At 59.9% G+C, this 12743-nt stretch overlaps 1 protein-coding gene across 3 annotated transcripts; it reads left to right on the forward strand.

Annotated features, from left to right (window-relative positions):
• The first annotated feature begins 1462 nt into the window (after positions 1–1462).
• On the forward strand, positions 1463–11852 carry HCK (HCK proto-oncogene, Src family tyrosine kinase). Of its 3 annotated transcripts, none has more exons than XM_063350217.1 (13): positions 1463–1558; positions 3084–3207; positions 3626–3668; positions 3943–4042; positions 4191–4289; positions 4455–4558; positions 4931–5080; positions 5555–5707; positions 6044–6226; positions 6699–6775; positions 9267–9420; positions 9694–9825; positions 11186–11852. In XM_063350217.1, exons 2-13 carry the CDS (start codon positions 3085–3087, stop codon positions 11386–11388), a joined length of 1521 nt encoding a protein of 506 aa, XP_063206287.1. In that variant the 5' UTR covers positions 1463–1558; position 3084; the 3' UTR covers positions 11389–11852. The 3 variants fall into 3 exon arrangements, with proteins under 3 accessions (XP_063206287.1, XP_063206286.1, XP_063206288.1); XM_063350216.1 differs by having other exon boundaries at positions 1487–1558; positions 3058–3207; XM_063350218.1 differs by lacking the exon at positions 1463–1558 and having other exon boundaries at positions 3152–3207; positions 3861–4042.
• Positions 11853–12743: the final 891 nt, after the last annotated feature.

The raw sequence follows: 12743 nt of genomic DNA on the forward strand, positions 1-12743 counted from the left end.
GGGCACCCTGTCCATCCCAGTGCCATATGCAGGTCACTCCCAGAGCTGAGGAGCTCCCAGCCATGCCAGGCTGTGCCCAGGGGATGCTTTTAGCAGTGCAGGATCCCGAGGAGCTCAGAACAACATGGGGGGCCATTGAGGGTGTGCTGGGTTGGGGGGCTGGTGGCTACAGCTAACCTGGGGGCTGGGGGATGCTCAGATGCAGATAATGCCCTGAGCAGCCGTCCTCAATTTCTGTGAGTGACGTCCCTGCGTCACCCGGCCAGCTGCGGGGCCTCTGGCGTTTCACAAAAGGAAGTTCCTGCCCCAGGATCCGGGTTCCCGCAGCCCCCCTGCCACCGAGGGACAGGGCTGTGGTCCCTGCTGGTCAGCTGTCCCCCCACTGATGGCTCCCAGCCAACGTCCCATGGCCCATGGCCCCTAGGTAATGGTCTGCAGCCACTGTCCCATGGCTGATGTCCCCAGCCAATGTTCCCCGGCCACCATCCCTCAGGGGCTGTGGGATGGCACTACACCCTGAGGTCGGTGCGTGGGCAGGCAAATGTCGGGGTTACCGGCGGCAACTTATTTTTTCTCTTAGAAAATTTCCATATGCAAATCCTCATGCAGGCGAGGTGCTCGCCACCCTGGCTGCTTTCTCTGCCACTCCTGAGCAAGGGCAGGGACTCAGCCCGGCCATGCCTGTCCGTGATGGTCACTGTCGCAGCAGAGACGCGGGTCCCTTTGCTGCTGCTGTCCCCATCCCAGATCCAGGGGTGCTCTGAGCGAACCAGAGCAAAGGCTGGAGCCCTGGGGGTCTGGGGAGGGGACCTGGGAAGACTTTTATCAGGGAAACACCAGGGCCAAGAGAGACACAGCAAAGCCCATGGCCCCCCTGGCCCCTCCAAGCTGGGCTGCACAGTGCGGGCGCCATGCCCTGCACCCCCCATGCCCTGCACCCCGCTGTGTCCTGCACCCCCTCATGCCCAGCACCCCGTCATGGGGCCATGCTAAGGGGTTTCCTCTTTTCTTCTCCCTGGGGATGGAGAACCAGGCTCACACCGTGGCCACCCCACGCTCACCGCATGCCCCTCGCTGCCACCCATGACCCCACGCCGGGCAGGGAAACAGCCCGGGGGGCCGCGGGTGGAGAGAAGGGCTCTGGCACCCATCGGGAGGATGTAAAATCAACCCTGACAGCAGCCGGGCCAGGATGTCCCTGCGGGCAGCACTGGCGCCCGGGAAAGATGCTTCCACTGCCTTCAGACCGGGGGGATCCCGCTTGGACCGGGGGGGTACCGTTTGGTGCGTGATGGGAGTCCCCGCTCCCACCCCGGTTTGGGTCCGCCCGGGCCGGTAGAGGGAGGTATCGGCCGCGCCCCCCCCGTCGGGCGGCACCGGCGGAGTCGGGTGGTCCCGCGGCCCCGGAACGGCACCGGGGGCGGGGCCTTACCGGGGCGGGGCGTGGTTTTACCGGGGCGGGGCGGCGGGCGCGCAGAGGGCAGGGCACAGCGGCGGCAGCAGCCCCGGCTCCGGGACGGCGAGCGGCACCGGGACGTGCCCCGGGACGGCGGCGGAGGTGAGAGCGGAGCGGAGCGGAGCCGAGCCGTGCGCGGAGCCCCGAGGGCGGCGGGGCCGGGCAGGGGATCCCCGGGGCCGGTCCCGGGCAGCCCGGGCGGTCGGTCCCTGCCCCTGTCCAGCCGCCGCTGGCTCGGTCCTGCTCCGTGCCGGTCCCATCCCGAACCTGCTCGGTGCGGCGGCCCCTGGGGCCCCCGGGGGAGGCAATGCCGGGGTGTCCCGGGAGGGGCACGATGCACTCCCGGGGAGGTGGTCCCTTATCGGTGGCCTTGCAGGGGCTGTTGGGGACTCGCCACCACCTGCCCTGCCAGCGAGGGCACGGGGCAGCAAGGGCACAGGGCAGCGGGCAGCCACGCTCTCGGAGCGATGGGCTCACCCCATCCCACCTGGTCCCCGACCCGGTCCCCATGGCTTGGGGACAGCCACACGGGCTGTGGGACGTGGCTCTCCAGGGTGGGACACCCCAGGAACAGCTGCTCCCGCCGGCATTCCCTGTGCCAGCAGGCCTCAGTGCTCTGCAGCAGGAGCCGTCGGGAAAGCCATGGCCCCCTGGTCACTGTGTGGCGGTGCACAGGATGCTGTGGGCCTGGGCGCCTGCGGGACGCTTGGACCCCCCAGAGGTGTCTGAGCTTTGTAGGGCCGAATGCTTCAACCCAGTGCAGGATGGGCAGAGAAAATACCTGCCGCAGTGTCGGCACAGGCCATGGCTGTGTTTTAGCCAGGGGCTGCGTGGGTTTGCCAAGGGGAACTGGTGCTGGGCTTTTCTGGTGGCCAGTCCCAAGCCTGAGCCCGGGGCATCCCTGGTGAGGGGGATGTGCTGTCTGGGACTGCTGCTGCAGCTCCTGCTCTGCCCTGGGGAGCAGGGACAGCCGAGGCTTTGGCACTCTTGGAAAGATGAGGAGTGACTGCAGGGTGTCTGGGAAGTGACAGTGACGTCCCTAGGGGACTGTGGGAGTAAGGTGGTGCTGATAATGCCTGGCCGCTCCCCCACCGAGGCCAGTGGTCCCATGCACATCGTGGGGCCTCACTTAGCCCTGAGCTTCCTCCTTCGCTGTCACCAACAACACCTTCTCCTTTCTCTGCACTGAGGTCTCCCCCGGACAAGGGAAGTGCCTTTGCGGGGAGTTTCCCCCACACTCACTGCTTCTTGCAGCACATTTTCCTGCTGGTGGTTCTCAGGGAGCTGGAGAAAGTTGAGCATTTGCATTAGCCCTGGACTGGTAGCTGTTTGAGGCAGCTGCAACCTGGCAGAGAGCAGCCGGGCAGCGCAGTGGAGAGCGGTGACCCACAGCAGTGCGGGGGCCACGGCCACACCGAGGGACGGCTGGGTGCCCCAGCACCCCATGGCTGCCACCCACCTCAGCTCTGATCGGGGAGCGGAGCCCTCTCTGCCCATGGCACTGCAGCTGGGTGGGCATCACCTCTCCCTGCCATGTGCTGTGCCAGGCGGGAGATGCTGGGAACGGGACTGGAGCGGGGCTTTCACCTCTGTCGCAACAGCTTCACTTCCCCTCCCTTGGCTGCAGGATGGGTTGCGTGAAGTCAAAGGAAGCCGGCATCCAAGATAAGATAATAAAAACCGACCCCGACCCTGGCCCCAGCTTGCAGCAGGGCCACTATGTGAAGGACCCCACGGCCACCAACAGGAGGGTGAGTGGGGTCTACTGGGCAAGCTGGGGGTGCAGGGCTGAACCATCATGGGGAGCTCAGCCCCTCTCCTCGCCAGAGCTGCCACCACCGAGAGCAGGGCCAGCTGCAGGTGCTAGCAGTGCCTGTGCCCTGGGGCAGGGGGCTTGGCCATGGGATGGGAGCCCAGTCCATGCTGGGGCAAAGCACAGGGCGAATCTGATGGGAATCAAGGAATTATGGAAAAAGGGAGAGAAAATTGAAGGTGTTGGGAGGGGACAGAGATGCTGGCGCTGGGCAAGTTGTGTCAGGCAGCGCCAGTGCTGCCCCTCGGGTGCCCCCCTGCTGCTGGGGGCTGGGGCCGTGGTGGGACCAAGACCTCCATGGGGTACGAGTCTCTGCCACCCGCAACATCGCTCTCTGGTTTTGTCCCGCTTTGCAGAACAATGATGTCCCCAGCGTGGCCGCGTCCCCGCCTGAGGATGGTAGGTACAGGGGGAGCTGCAAGTGGGTGCACAAGGCAGGAGCGTGTGTGGGGAGGGTGACCAGGTCCTATCCTGCCTGGGTTAAACGCTGCTGGTCCTGGCGGGACGGGAGCTCTGGGCTTCCTCGAAGGCCGGACGTGGCTGTGACATGATGAAGATGGAAGTGCTGGCTGCTGCAGTGTTCCTGGTCAGGGTCCTGGCTGCACATGGCAGGGGTGGCTGTGTGCCCCATCCCAGCACGGTGAGGGGTGACCAGGGAGCTCCCTCGCTGCAGGCTCGGGGGACAATGTGGTGCTGGCATTGTACGACTACGAGGCGATGCACACTGGGGACCTGAGCTTCCAGAAAGGAGAGCGGCTCAAGGTGCTGGAGGAGTAAGTGCTGCTGGTGTCCCCTTGCCCTGGGGTCTCCTGGAGGCTTGCATGGCCCTGCTGGGGTTTGTTTCTGGAATTTGCCCCTGGAGGAGCCAGCAGTGCCCAGTGCTGGGTGCCATGGGCCAACCCGATGCTGTCTTTGTCGCAGGTCGGGGGAGTGGTGGCAAGCACAGTCGCTGGCAACAGGGCGTGAAGGCTTCATCCCCAGCAACTACGTCGCCCGAGCTGACTCACTGGAGACGGAGGAGTGAGTCCATCCCTCAGTGGCTCACCCTGGCCCCACACAGTCCTGTACTCCCCCACCACAGCTGTCCCCACTCCTGCCCCATGTCCTGCCCCCCACCCTGCCCCACGCCAGCCTTAGCTCTCCCAGCCCCATCAGCGTTCATTGGTTCATTTGTTTCTGCTGCAGGTGGTTTTTCAAGGGCATCAGCCGGAAGGACGCGGAGCGGCAGCTCCTTGGCTCTGCGAATGTGGTCGGGTCCTTTATGATACGGGACAGCGAGACGACGAAAGGTCTGGAGGGCTGCCTATGGTGGGAGTCACCTCCCCAGACCGGGGGCTCTGCTTTGCTGTGGGGCAGGGACTGGGGGGTCACACGGTCCTGCTGTGAGTGTCCCTGCAAAAGCCCATGGTGCTACATATCCAAGGCCCGTGGTGGGGACAGGGGGGACATCCCCCTTTGAGGGTGCTTTCAGTGTTTGGGGTGCAGGCGTAGCTGGCCTCCGGCTGGGGGCTGAGGGGGCAGTGGTGGCACAGTGGGGACAGGGGCTGCAGTGGTGGCTCTGCTGGGTGATGGCACCAGATGTGCCATGAGGCTGGGATGGCTGGTCGCAGTGGGGACATGCCCTCTGCACGGGGGACGACAGCTCACCCCTTCCCAAACAGGTTGCTACTCGCTGTCTGTGCGGGACAGGAACGACCTGCAGGGCGGCACAGTGAAGCATTACAAGATCCGGACGCTGGATAATGGCGGCTTCTACATCTCCCCACGCAGCACCTTCGATACGCTGCAGGAGCTGGTCCAGTACTACAAGGGTGAGCCCTGGGGTGACTGCCCCCGCCAGCCCAGACAGGGCTTTGTCCCCAAGCTGAGCAGCCGCCGGGCAGCCGGGGCTGTGCAGAGCCAGAGGGGCTCCTGCCCATCACCACTGGGCTTCTGCTGTGGCTCTGGCTGTGACGTGGAGCGAATCCCAGACCTTCCTCTGGCACACTGAATGGTTTGCTGGCCATCACAGCCATAGGTGTCAGTGTCCCCATATGCCTGCAGTGGCCAGGATTCCCCCTCCCTGGGCCAGCTGGTGCCCTGATGCAGTAATGCCCGGCAGGGCAGAGCAATGCCAGCAGGGCTGGGCTATGATGGCCAGTGTTTGATGTGTCCTCAGCGTTTGCAGTGGGGTGCGTGGTGCCAGGACATGCCCCGTGGCCATGGAGGCTGTTGTGGGCCCTGCTTTGAAGCACAAAGTGGCCGGTGAGACAGGCTGGCTGATGGCTCTTGGCTCTCCCCGGCAGGGCAGAGTGACGGGCTGTGCCAGAAGCTCACCTACCCCTGCTGCGTGCCCAAACCGCAGAAGCCCTGGGAGAAAGATGCCTGGGAGATCCCTCGGGAGTCACTGAGGCTGGAGAAGAAGCTGGGAGCCGGGCAGTTTGGCGAAGTGTGGATGGGTGAGAGCGAGGGGGAGGCAGCTGGGAGGAAGATGGTGGTGATGGTGGAGAAGGAAGGGTGAGGGATGGGAGAGGAGGTGGAGGGATGGTGAGGTGGAAAAGGCAGGGAGGGGGCGACCTGCGGGAGAGGAGCACGGGGAAGTGGAGGTGGTCCTGGCCTTAATGCAGGGACTGCTCAGGGCTGGGTGCGTGGGGACAGCCCTGGGCTGTGTGTGGTCTCCAGCCCTTGTGCAGCAGCTCTGTCTTGCAGGAGTGGGTGCTTTGGGTCCAAAATCCAGTGCTCCCGGTGCCTGGGTACTGGGCAGGCTGGGAATGGTCTGTTGTACCACCCCACAGCTACTTACAACAAGCACACCAAGGTGGCGGTGAAGACGATGAAGCCAGGCAGCATGTCCGTGGATGCCTTCCTGGAGGAGGCGAACCTGATGAAGACGCTGCAGCACGACAAGCTGGTGAAGCTGCACGCGGTCGTCACCAAGGAGGAGCCCATCTACATCATCACCGAGTTCATGGAGAAAGGTGCTGCCCGTGCCCCTGCGTGGTCGCTGCGGGCCAGGGCAGGCGGCAGTACCCGGCTGTCCCAGGGATGGTGCAGGATCGGCCCCTCCTGCATCCCCGGGGTTGGCCATGGGCTCTGCACCGGCTGCCGGGGTGCTGGGAGCGGGGCCGGCTCCTGCCGCTGTGTGTCTGAGCACTCTGGGGCAAGGGGCTGGGGCAGGGGCTTGCGGTCACAGCCCTGGGAGAGGGAGGGATGGGGACAGGGGAGCAGATGAGGAGAAGCGCTCCACAAGGCAGGAGGGAGCCTGCAGCAGGGTTTGCTCCTCTGCACAACCCATGGGAGCAGAGTGGGTGGTCAGGTGTGTTTCCTGACTGAGTCCCCATGTCATGCTCGGCTCCCCGGGACCCTGTGCCGCCCACAGGACCCCTGCCACCCCCAGGGTGGGCACAGGCTCTGGCCGAGCTGTCAGCCCCAGCCCTTCCCTGTCTGCAGGGAGTTTGCTGGATTTCCTGAAGAGTGATGAGGGGAAAAAGCAGCCGCTCCCGAAGCTGATCGACTTCTCTGCCCAGGTGAGGAGGGAGCAGACCTTCCCCAGCTCCCCACTCCTGTTCCCCCTTGCCCCTGTGAAGGGTGAGTGGGCGGATCGAGGGGCCCAGGAGCTTACGCGGGACTTGGGCAGTGCCTTGTTTGAACAGGCAAACACTGGGGATGGCGGGGAAGCAGGAAAGGAGACGGCGAGGTTTCCCTGCGGTGCTGCCCTCATACCCTGCGGGCAGCAAGCTGCCTGCTCGCCCCGCGGGTCCGGCTGCCCGCACAGCAGCAGGTGTGTGTGAAAGGAGAAGTGGTGGCTTCCTTCCCGCTAGCCCGTTAACTGCAGCACAGTCCCTCGCCGGAGCTGCACGGAGCCCGGGGGGTTTTGGCCAGGCTGCTCCCTCTGAGGATCCGGGAAATCCGTGTCTGCTAAGGCCACTGTGGTTTCTGCAGCCCGCAGTGCCGTTGTGTTTTGTGGAAGTTGTGGGGGGTGAGGGTTGATGCTTGTTTTCACTGCGGACATTCGCACGGTCCTTTCTCCAGGATGTCCTGGTGCTGGTTGGAGTGGCTTGTCTGAGCCCATGGCTCCCCGGGGAGCAACCATGGCAAAGCTATTGATTCCTATCCGTTGCTGCTGATGTGATGGTTACCTGCAAACAACATGTTCTATGCGATCTGCAAACTTTGCAAAAACCCCACAAAACCCTGTGTGGCCGCACGCCCACCCTGTGCCACCCTGGCACGAGCTGCGGTGCGCCAGGGCAGCGTCTTACACCCACCAGGGCTGTGCCCCTGGCAAGGACCCATCTTCAGCTGTGGCAGTGTTAAGCTTCATGGGTTTAATAGGAAATCCACAGTAGGACCGTTCTGCTGCATTCGCAGTGCCTGGGAGGTTGAGCCGGGCACGGTTTCTAGAAGGGAGTGTAGCGTGTTGTTACCCCACAGGAATGCTTACAGGAGGTTTGCGGTTCATTAAGATCATCTACCTGCCAAAGGGTTGTCACGGGCTGTGGGAAGGCAGCCGGAGAGGCAGGAGGACTCAGTGAAAATCGTTTGGGGGATGTTTTCAGGAGCTGATTTTGAGGACAGCTGAACGTGCTGTTATACATCTAGCTTCGTGTGTGCAATCATTTGTGCAACCACTGTCTTGTCCCTGCTGCTTCTGCAGTGTCCCCAGAGGCTGGCTGAATCCAGGGACCCTTTGAGCCAAGCTTGGTGTTTCTACGAAATAATTCATAGAGGTACCCGTGCAACAGGAAAGCCAGGACGGGAGCCCGGACCCCAAGGGCTTAGACCGGGTCACTGGCCACTCGAGCCGGCTGCGCCAGCGTCTGCTGATCAGCTGTGCACTCGTGCGCGCCATCTGTTCCCAGCAAGCTGGCTCCTGCAAACCGCCCGGCTTGTCCCCGTCGCTCGGAGGGGCTGCTCTCTGCAGCACGGAGGAGCAAAGGCTGAAGCGCTTTCATGTGCAGGCAGCAGGCAGGCAGGCAAGCAGGCAGGCAGCTCGCAAGGCAGGCTTGTGCTGGGGCTGAGTCACTGCGAGCAAAACCATGCGTGTGGTCATGGAAATAATCCTTCCGCTCTTGCAGGGCTTGCGTACTTCTGTATTTTGTGTGAGCAACTGTACTTTACCCTGGCCTGGCTTGCGTGAGTGTGACGGGGATGGGGGGGGAGTGTCCCCTCTGGCTGCTCCAGCCCCTTCCCCTCCCAGATGCTGGTAGCATCCAGGCATGGGATAATTTGGCACAAATTTGGGGTTTGGTCGTGCACGCGCCAGGTATCTCTGCATTGATCGGCGCTAATAGCTGCACACACAGCCGCACCTGATGAGTGTAGAGACTTCACAAGACAGAGCCGAGGGGGATTTACAGGGGTCATCACAGCCCCCAGGCAGGACTGACACTTCACAAGCTATTCTTGAAGATCCCAGGCATCTTCCCACCCCCCTTGGGAGAACCCACCACAGTGCTTCTCTGTCCTCACCGAGGAAGCTCTGCAACACTGGCCAACCCTCACTGCAGCAATTAAAGTCCATTCGTTGTCGCCTTAGTAGAAAGAGAGGACAGTTTGCTCCCCGCTTCCCTCAAGCAGCTGTTGAGGTATTTGGAGGTTGGTCTCACATCTTCTCTGAACAGAGAATGATTTACTCCTCTTCACATCTGCATGGCTTCGGATGAAGCAGTTGTACCTTGCCCTGTGGACATTCACAAGCACTTGCTTGTGACCACACCAGCTCCTCGGATGGCAGTTTTCGCTGCTTTTCTTGCACGTGGACTCAAATGGGTCACGTCGGGCTGGTCACCCAAACCCCAACCTCTTCTGCAAGGGATTCCCTCCGCGGAGAGTGGCTCCCACGCAGAAGAGGAGAGTTGGTCACATCTCCTGCTGTGACTCAGCCTCCTTTCACCCCTTTTCCAAGCGCTGACCAGAAGCAGTTAACCTCTTTCTATTCCTGGTAGCAGTTGCGTTGGGGAGGTTGTGTTATTTCAAACAGCCTCTTTTGCATTTTTGTCTTTCCCCTTTTTACAGATTGCAGAAGGGATGGCTTTTATTGAGAAGAGGAACTACATCCACAGAGACCTGAGAGCTGCCAATATTCTGGTGTCGGCGATTCTGGTGTGCAAGATTGCAGACTTTGGCCTGGCCAGAGTCATTGAAGACAATGAGTACACGGCCCGGGAAGGTGCGGGAGATGCGGGGGGCGTGTGGCCACTTTCTGAGACGGTGAAGGGTTGTGGGATTCCCTTAGAGCCACTTATCAACGCGTAACCTTGGTGGCAAGGACCCCAGGAAAGACACGCTGTGTAAACGGGCAGATGAAGGAAGCTCCTCTCATTTGCATCGCTTCACACCTTCCTCTTCTGTTTGTTTGTTTCTTGTTCCCTGTATTTCGCCACCAGTTTCTCAGCATTTGGGTTTTTTGAGGCCATGTTTCCCCTTGGATCTCTTTGTCCAGGTGCCAAGTTTCCCATTAAATGGACTGCACCAGAAGCCATCAACTACGGATCTTTCACTATAAAATCAGACATCTGGTCCTTTGGGATCCTCCTGACTGAGATCATCACCTACGGGCGCATCCCATACCCAGGTAAGGTGGTGAAATGCCTCCTCTGATCTGGTTCCAAAAGACACGCTCCACCTTCTGGGCCCATCCGTGCGATCTGCTTCTCCATGAAGTTAGATCGCTGAAAACAGAGGGAATAGTGAGAAATCTGAATCTCACGCTGGGAGCAGAGCTCTAAGATGGTAGCACAAGGTCTCAAGATGGCAATTCTGTCTGTGAGCCATGGAGAGTAGCCCAGAGCATGAGACAGTCACCGAGCATTCTGTACCACTCATTTATGGACGAGAGCTCACCCAGGATGGACAATTAGGAAGATCATCAAGATTTTGTCCCTGGGAGTCCTGAGTGGACACCAGCTGTTTTCACTGACCTGAAATCCATGCTGATGTGACATGGGTCCCCTCTTCTCAGTTTCCACAAAGCAGCGCTGGGACATCTCCTGTGGGGAGCCCACAAAATCAGTCCACGAAATCAGTGCTGACTTTGGGGTGCCCATCGCTCTGGGGAGAAGGGCAGCTACATTATGTACTGCCTTGGGGCTGATCCTGCAAGGAGGTCCTGAGCTCCTCCAGCTCCATGAGAAACCAACAGTAGCCCGGATCTCGAAAAGATTTGGTCTTTCTTTTTCTAAAATAGAAGATCACGTTTTTAATGTGAGAGGATAATTGACTTGCCCGGGGATGTGCTGCATGTCCCTGGGAGAGCGGGTATCAGGCACCACAGGTTCCTGGCTCATGGGTTTGTGTCACAGCACTACCCCGTGGTTTTCTGCTTCCTGCAGATTAAGCATGTTTGGAAGTAGCCCATCAGTTCATGACTGGTAGCTGTGCCAGGTGTTTTTGGGAAGGCTTGAACAATCCGTAAATCATCATCATTAGCAACAGCCCTATATTTTATACCAATTGTTTACTCTGTACCTTTTTTCCATGGGAAATTATTCTCTATAAGAAAAGTAAACATTGCCACCAACCGACCATGAAGGATGTGGGGTGGCATAAAGGGTTGTTGGGGAAGGACCAATTCTGCCTTCACACTAACTTATTTTTATCAGTGACACTGGAAAGAATGGCTCATTAAAGACTCGGCAGATGGAGAAGTGTAGCCTTTATTTTGTGAAGATTTACACAAAACAATTATAATTCCCATCTGACCTGCTCACCTGGAGTACAAAACTGCATGCGTCAACTAACTCAGCACCTCAGTTGTTCACATATTTCCCCGACCTGGAGTAGGAGTTCCCCCCTTCCCAACCCTTTTAACCTGTCCTTTATCTTCCTAGTGACATTGCCCAAAGGGTGAGTAGTTTTGGGTTTGGGCGGTTTTTTTGCCTTTTAAAGAAATCAAGTGATAAACCATGAAATGTTCACCTGCCCTGTTTCTCCAGGGATGTCGAGCGTGGAGGTGATCAGGGCCCTGGAGCACGGGTACCGAATGCCCCGCACAGAGAACTGCCCCGAGGAGCTGTATGATATTATGATGAGATGCTGGAAGACCAAACCAGAGGATCGTCCCACCTTCGAGTACACACAGAGCGTTTTGGAGGATTTCTTTACTGCAACAGAGAGCCAGTATCAGCAGCAGCCATAACTCAGGAAGCTTGGTGAAGGCGGCAGACACCCTGCACTATGCCCGCTGTGTTAGCGGCAGCCAGCACATGCACTCGCTCTTTCCTGTCCCACTCGTGATCTGCCCGCGCGCGCCTTCCTCTGCCAGACTGGCCCGGGACCTAGACCCTTCCTGGTGTGGCTGGGCTGGAAGGAGGGGCAGGAGGAAGCCACACTCAGGCCAGCCCCCCCAGGGCTGCTGGACAGAGGGAGAAGCGATGCGGGGCCATACCTTGTGCCTTTCACACCTGCCTGAGTGCCCGCAAGGCAGCTGCTCCGAGAAGCGCTGGCTGGACGATGGTTGCCTGCGCTGGCAGCACCATGCAAGGAGGGCTGGGGCCAGGCCTGTTTCAGCTACAAAGGAAAAAACCCCAGATTATTGTTTTTGTTTTTAACTCCTGAGATCTTATCGTGTTGTTTTGCAAGTGTTTGAGCTGCACTCACCTCTGCGAAATGCCGTTACGCTCCGGGCATGCTGTGCAGCGCCCACGCCTCCCAGTCCCTGTGCGTCGGGGAAATCCCAGTGGATTCTCACACGGGCATGCTGCGATGTAGCACATTGGCTTGCCCTCAACGCGTGACCCTGGTTTTTAAATGTCATGCGTCACAGAAATATGTCTCTCTCCTCACTCTCCTGGGTTTCCTTCCTCAGGATTTTTCGTGGTACCCCGCTCTGCAGAGCGCCGGTTTGGGTGAGGCTGTGCTGAGGAGGTGGGCAGCTCGTGCTGCAGGGTATGGACAGACATCGATGGTGCTTTACAAGGCAGATCCTGGATGGATTCCCCCCAAGCTTGCCCTGGGAGGAACCTCTCCAGCTGGCCCTGGCCCAAGGAGCCCTGCCCCTCCATGGCAAAGGCCCATGGCTCCGCTCACAGGCATGAGTTCACATCTACTAGGGCACAGACAGTACCAGCAACAAACCCAGCGTTCCTTGCACACTCATTTTATGTTGTTGTTTATTTTTAGTATTTACTGATTGGTTATATAGGGAAAAGGTGGAGTATCTTTTTCAGAGTGCCCTGCACATGTTACAGGAGGGAGCTTCTGCGCCTGTCTTTCTATTTTCCTCATACAAAGAGGCAAAAAACGTTGCTTCTATGTTTTTGTATCAGCTTTGGAAGCTTCTTTTTGTAATCGATAAAGTATTTATAAACCCTCCTGTCTTTCGGCCTTTCCTCACATTCCCCACCCCGGGCGGGGGGCGACGCGGATGGGACGAGGCTGGGGGCCCGCAGCGCCCCTCGGAGCCGGCCCCGACTGGCCCGTGGAGCGGGGTGGTCGTACCGGAGGGACCGGGCCGGGCCGTTCCGGGCCTCTCTGCCCCAGCGCCCGCCCCGA

This window comes from Chroicocephalus ridibundus, chromosome 12 (genome assembly GCF_963924245.1).
Source record: "Chroicocephalus ridibundus chromosome 12, bChrRid1.1, whole genome shotgun sequence".
Taxonomy (NCBI): Eukaryota; Metazoa; Chordata; class Aves; order Charadriiformes; family Laridae; genus Chroicocephalus; species Chroicocephalus ridibundus.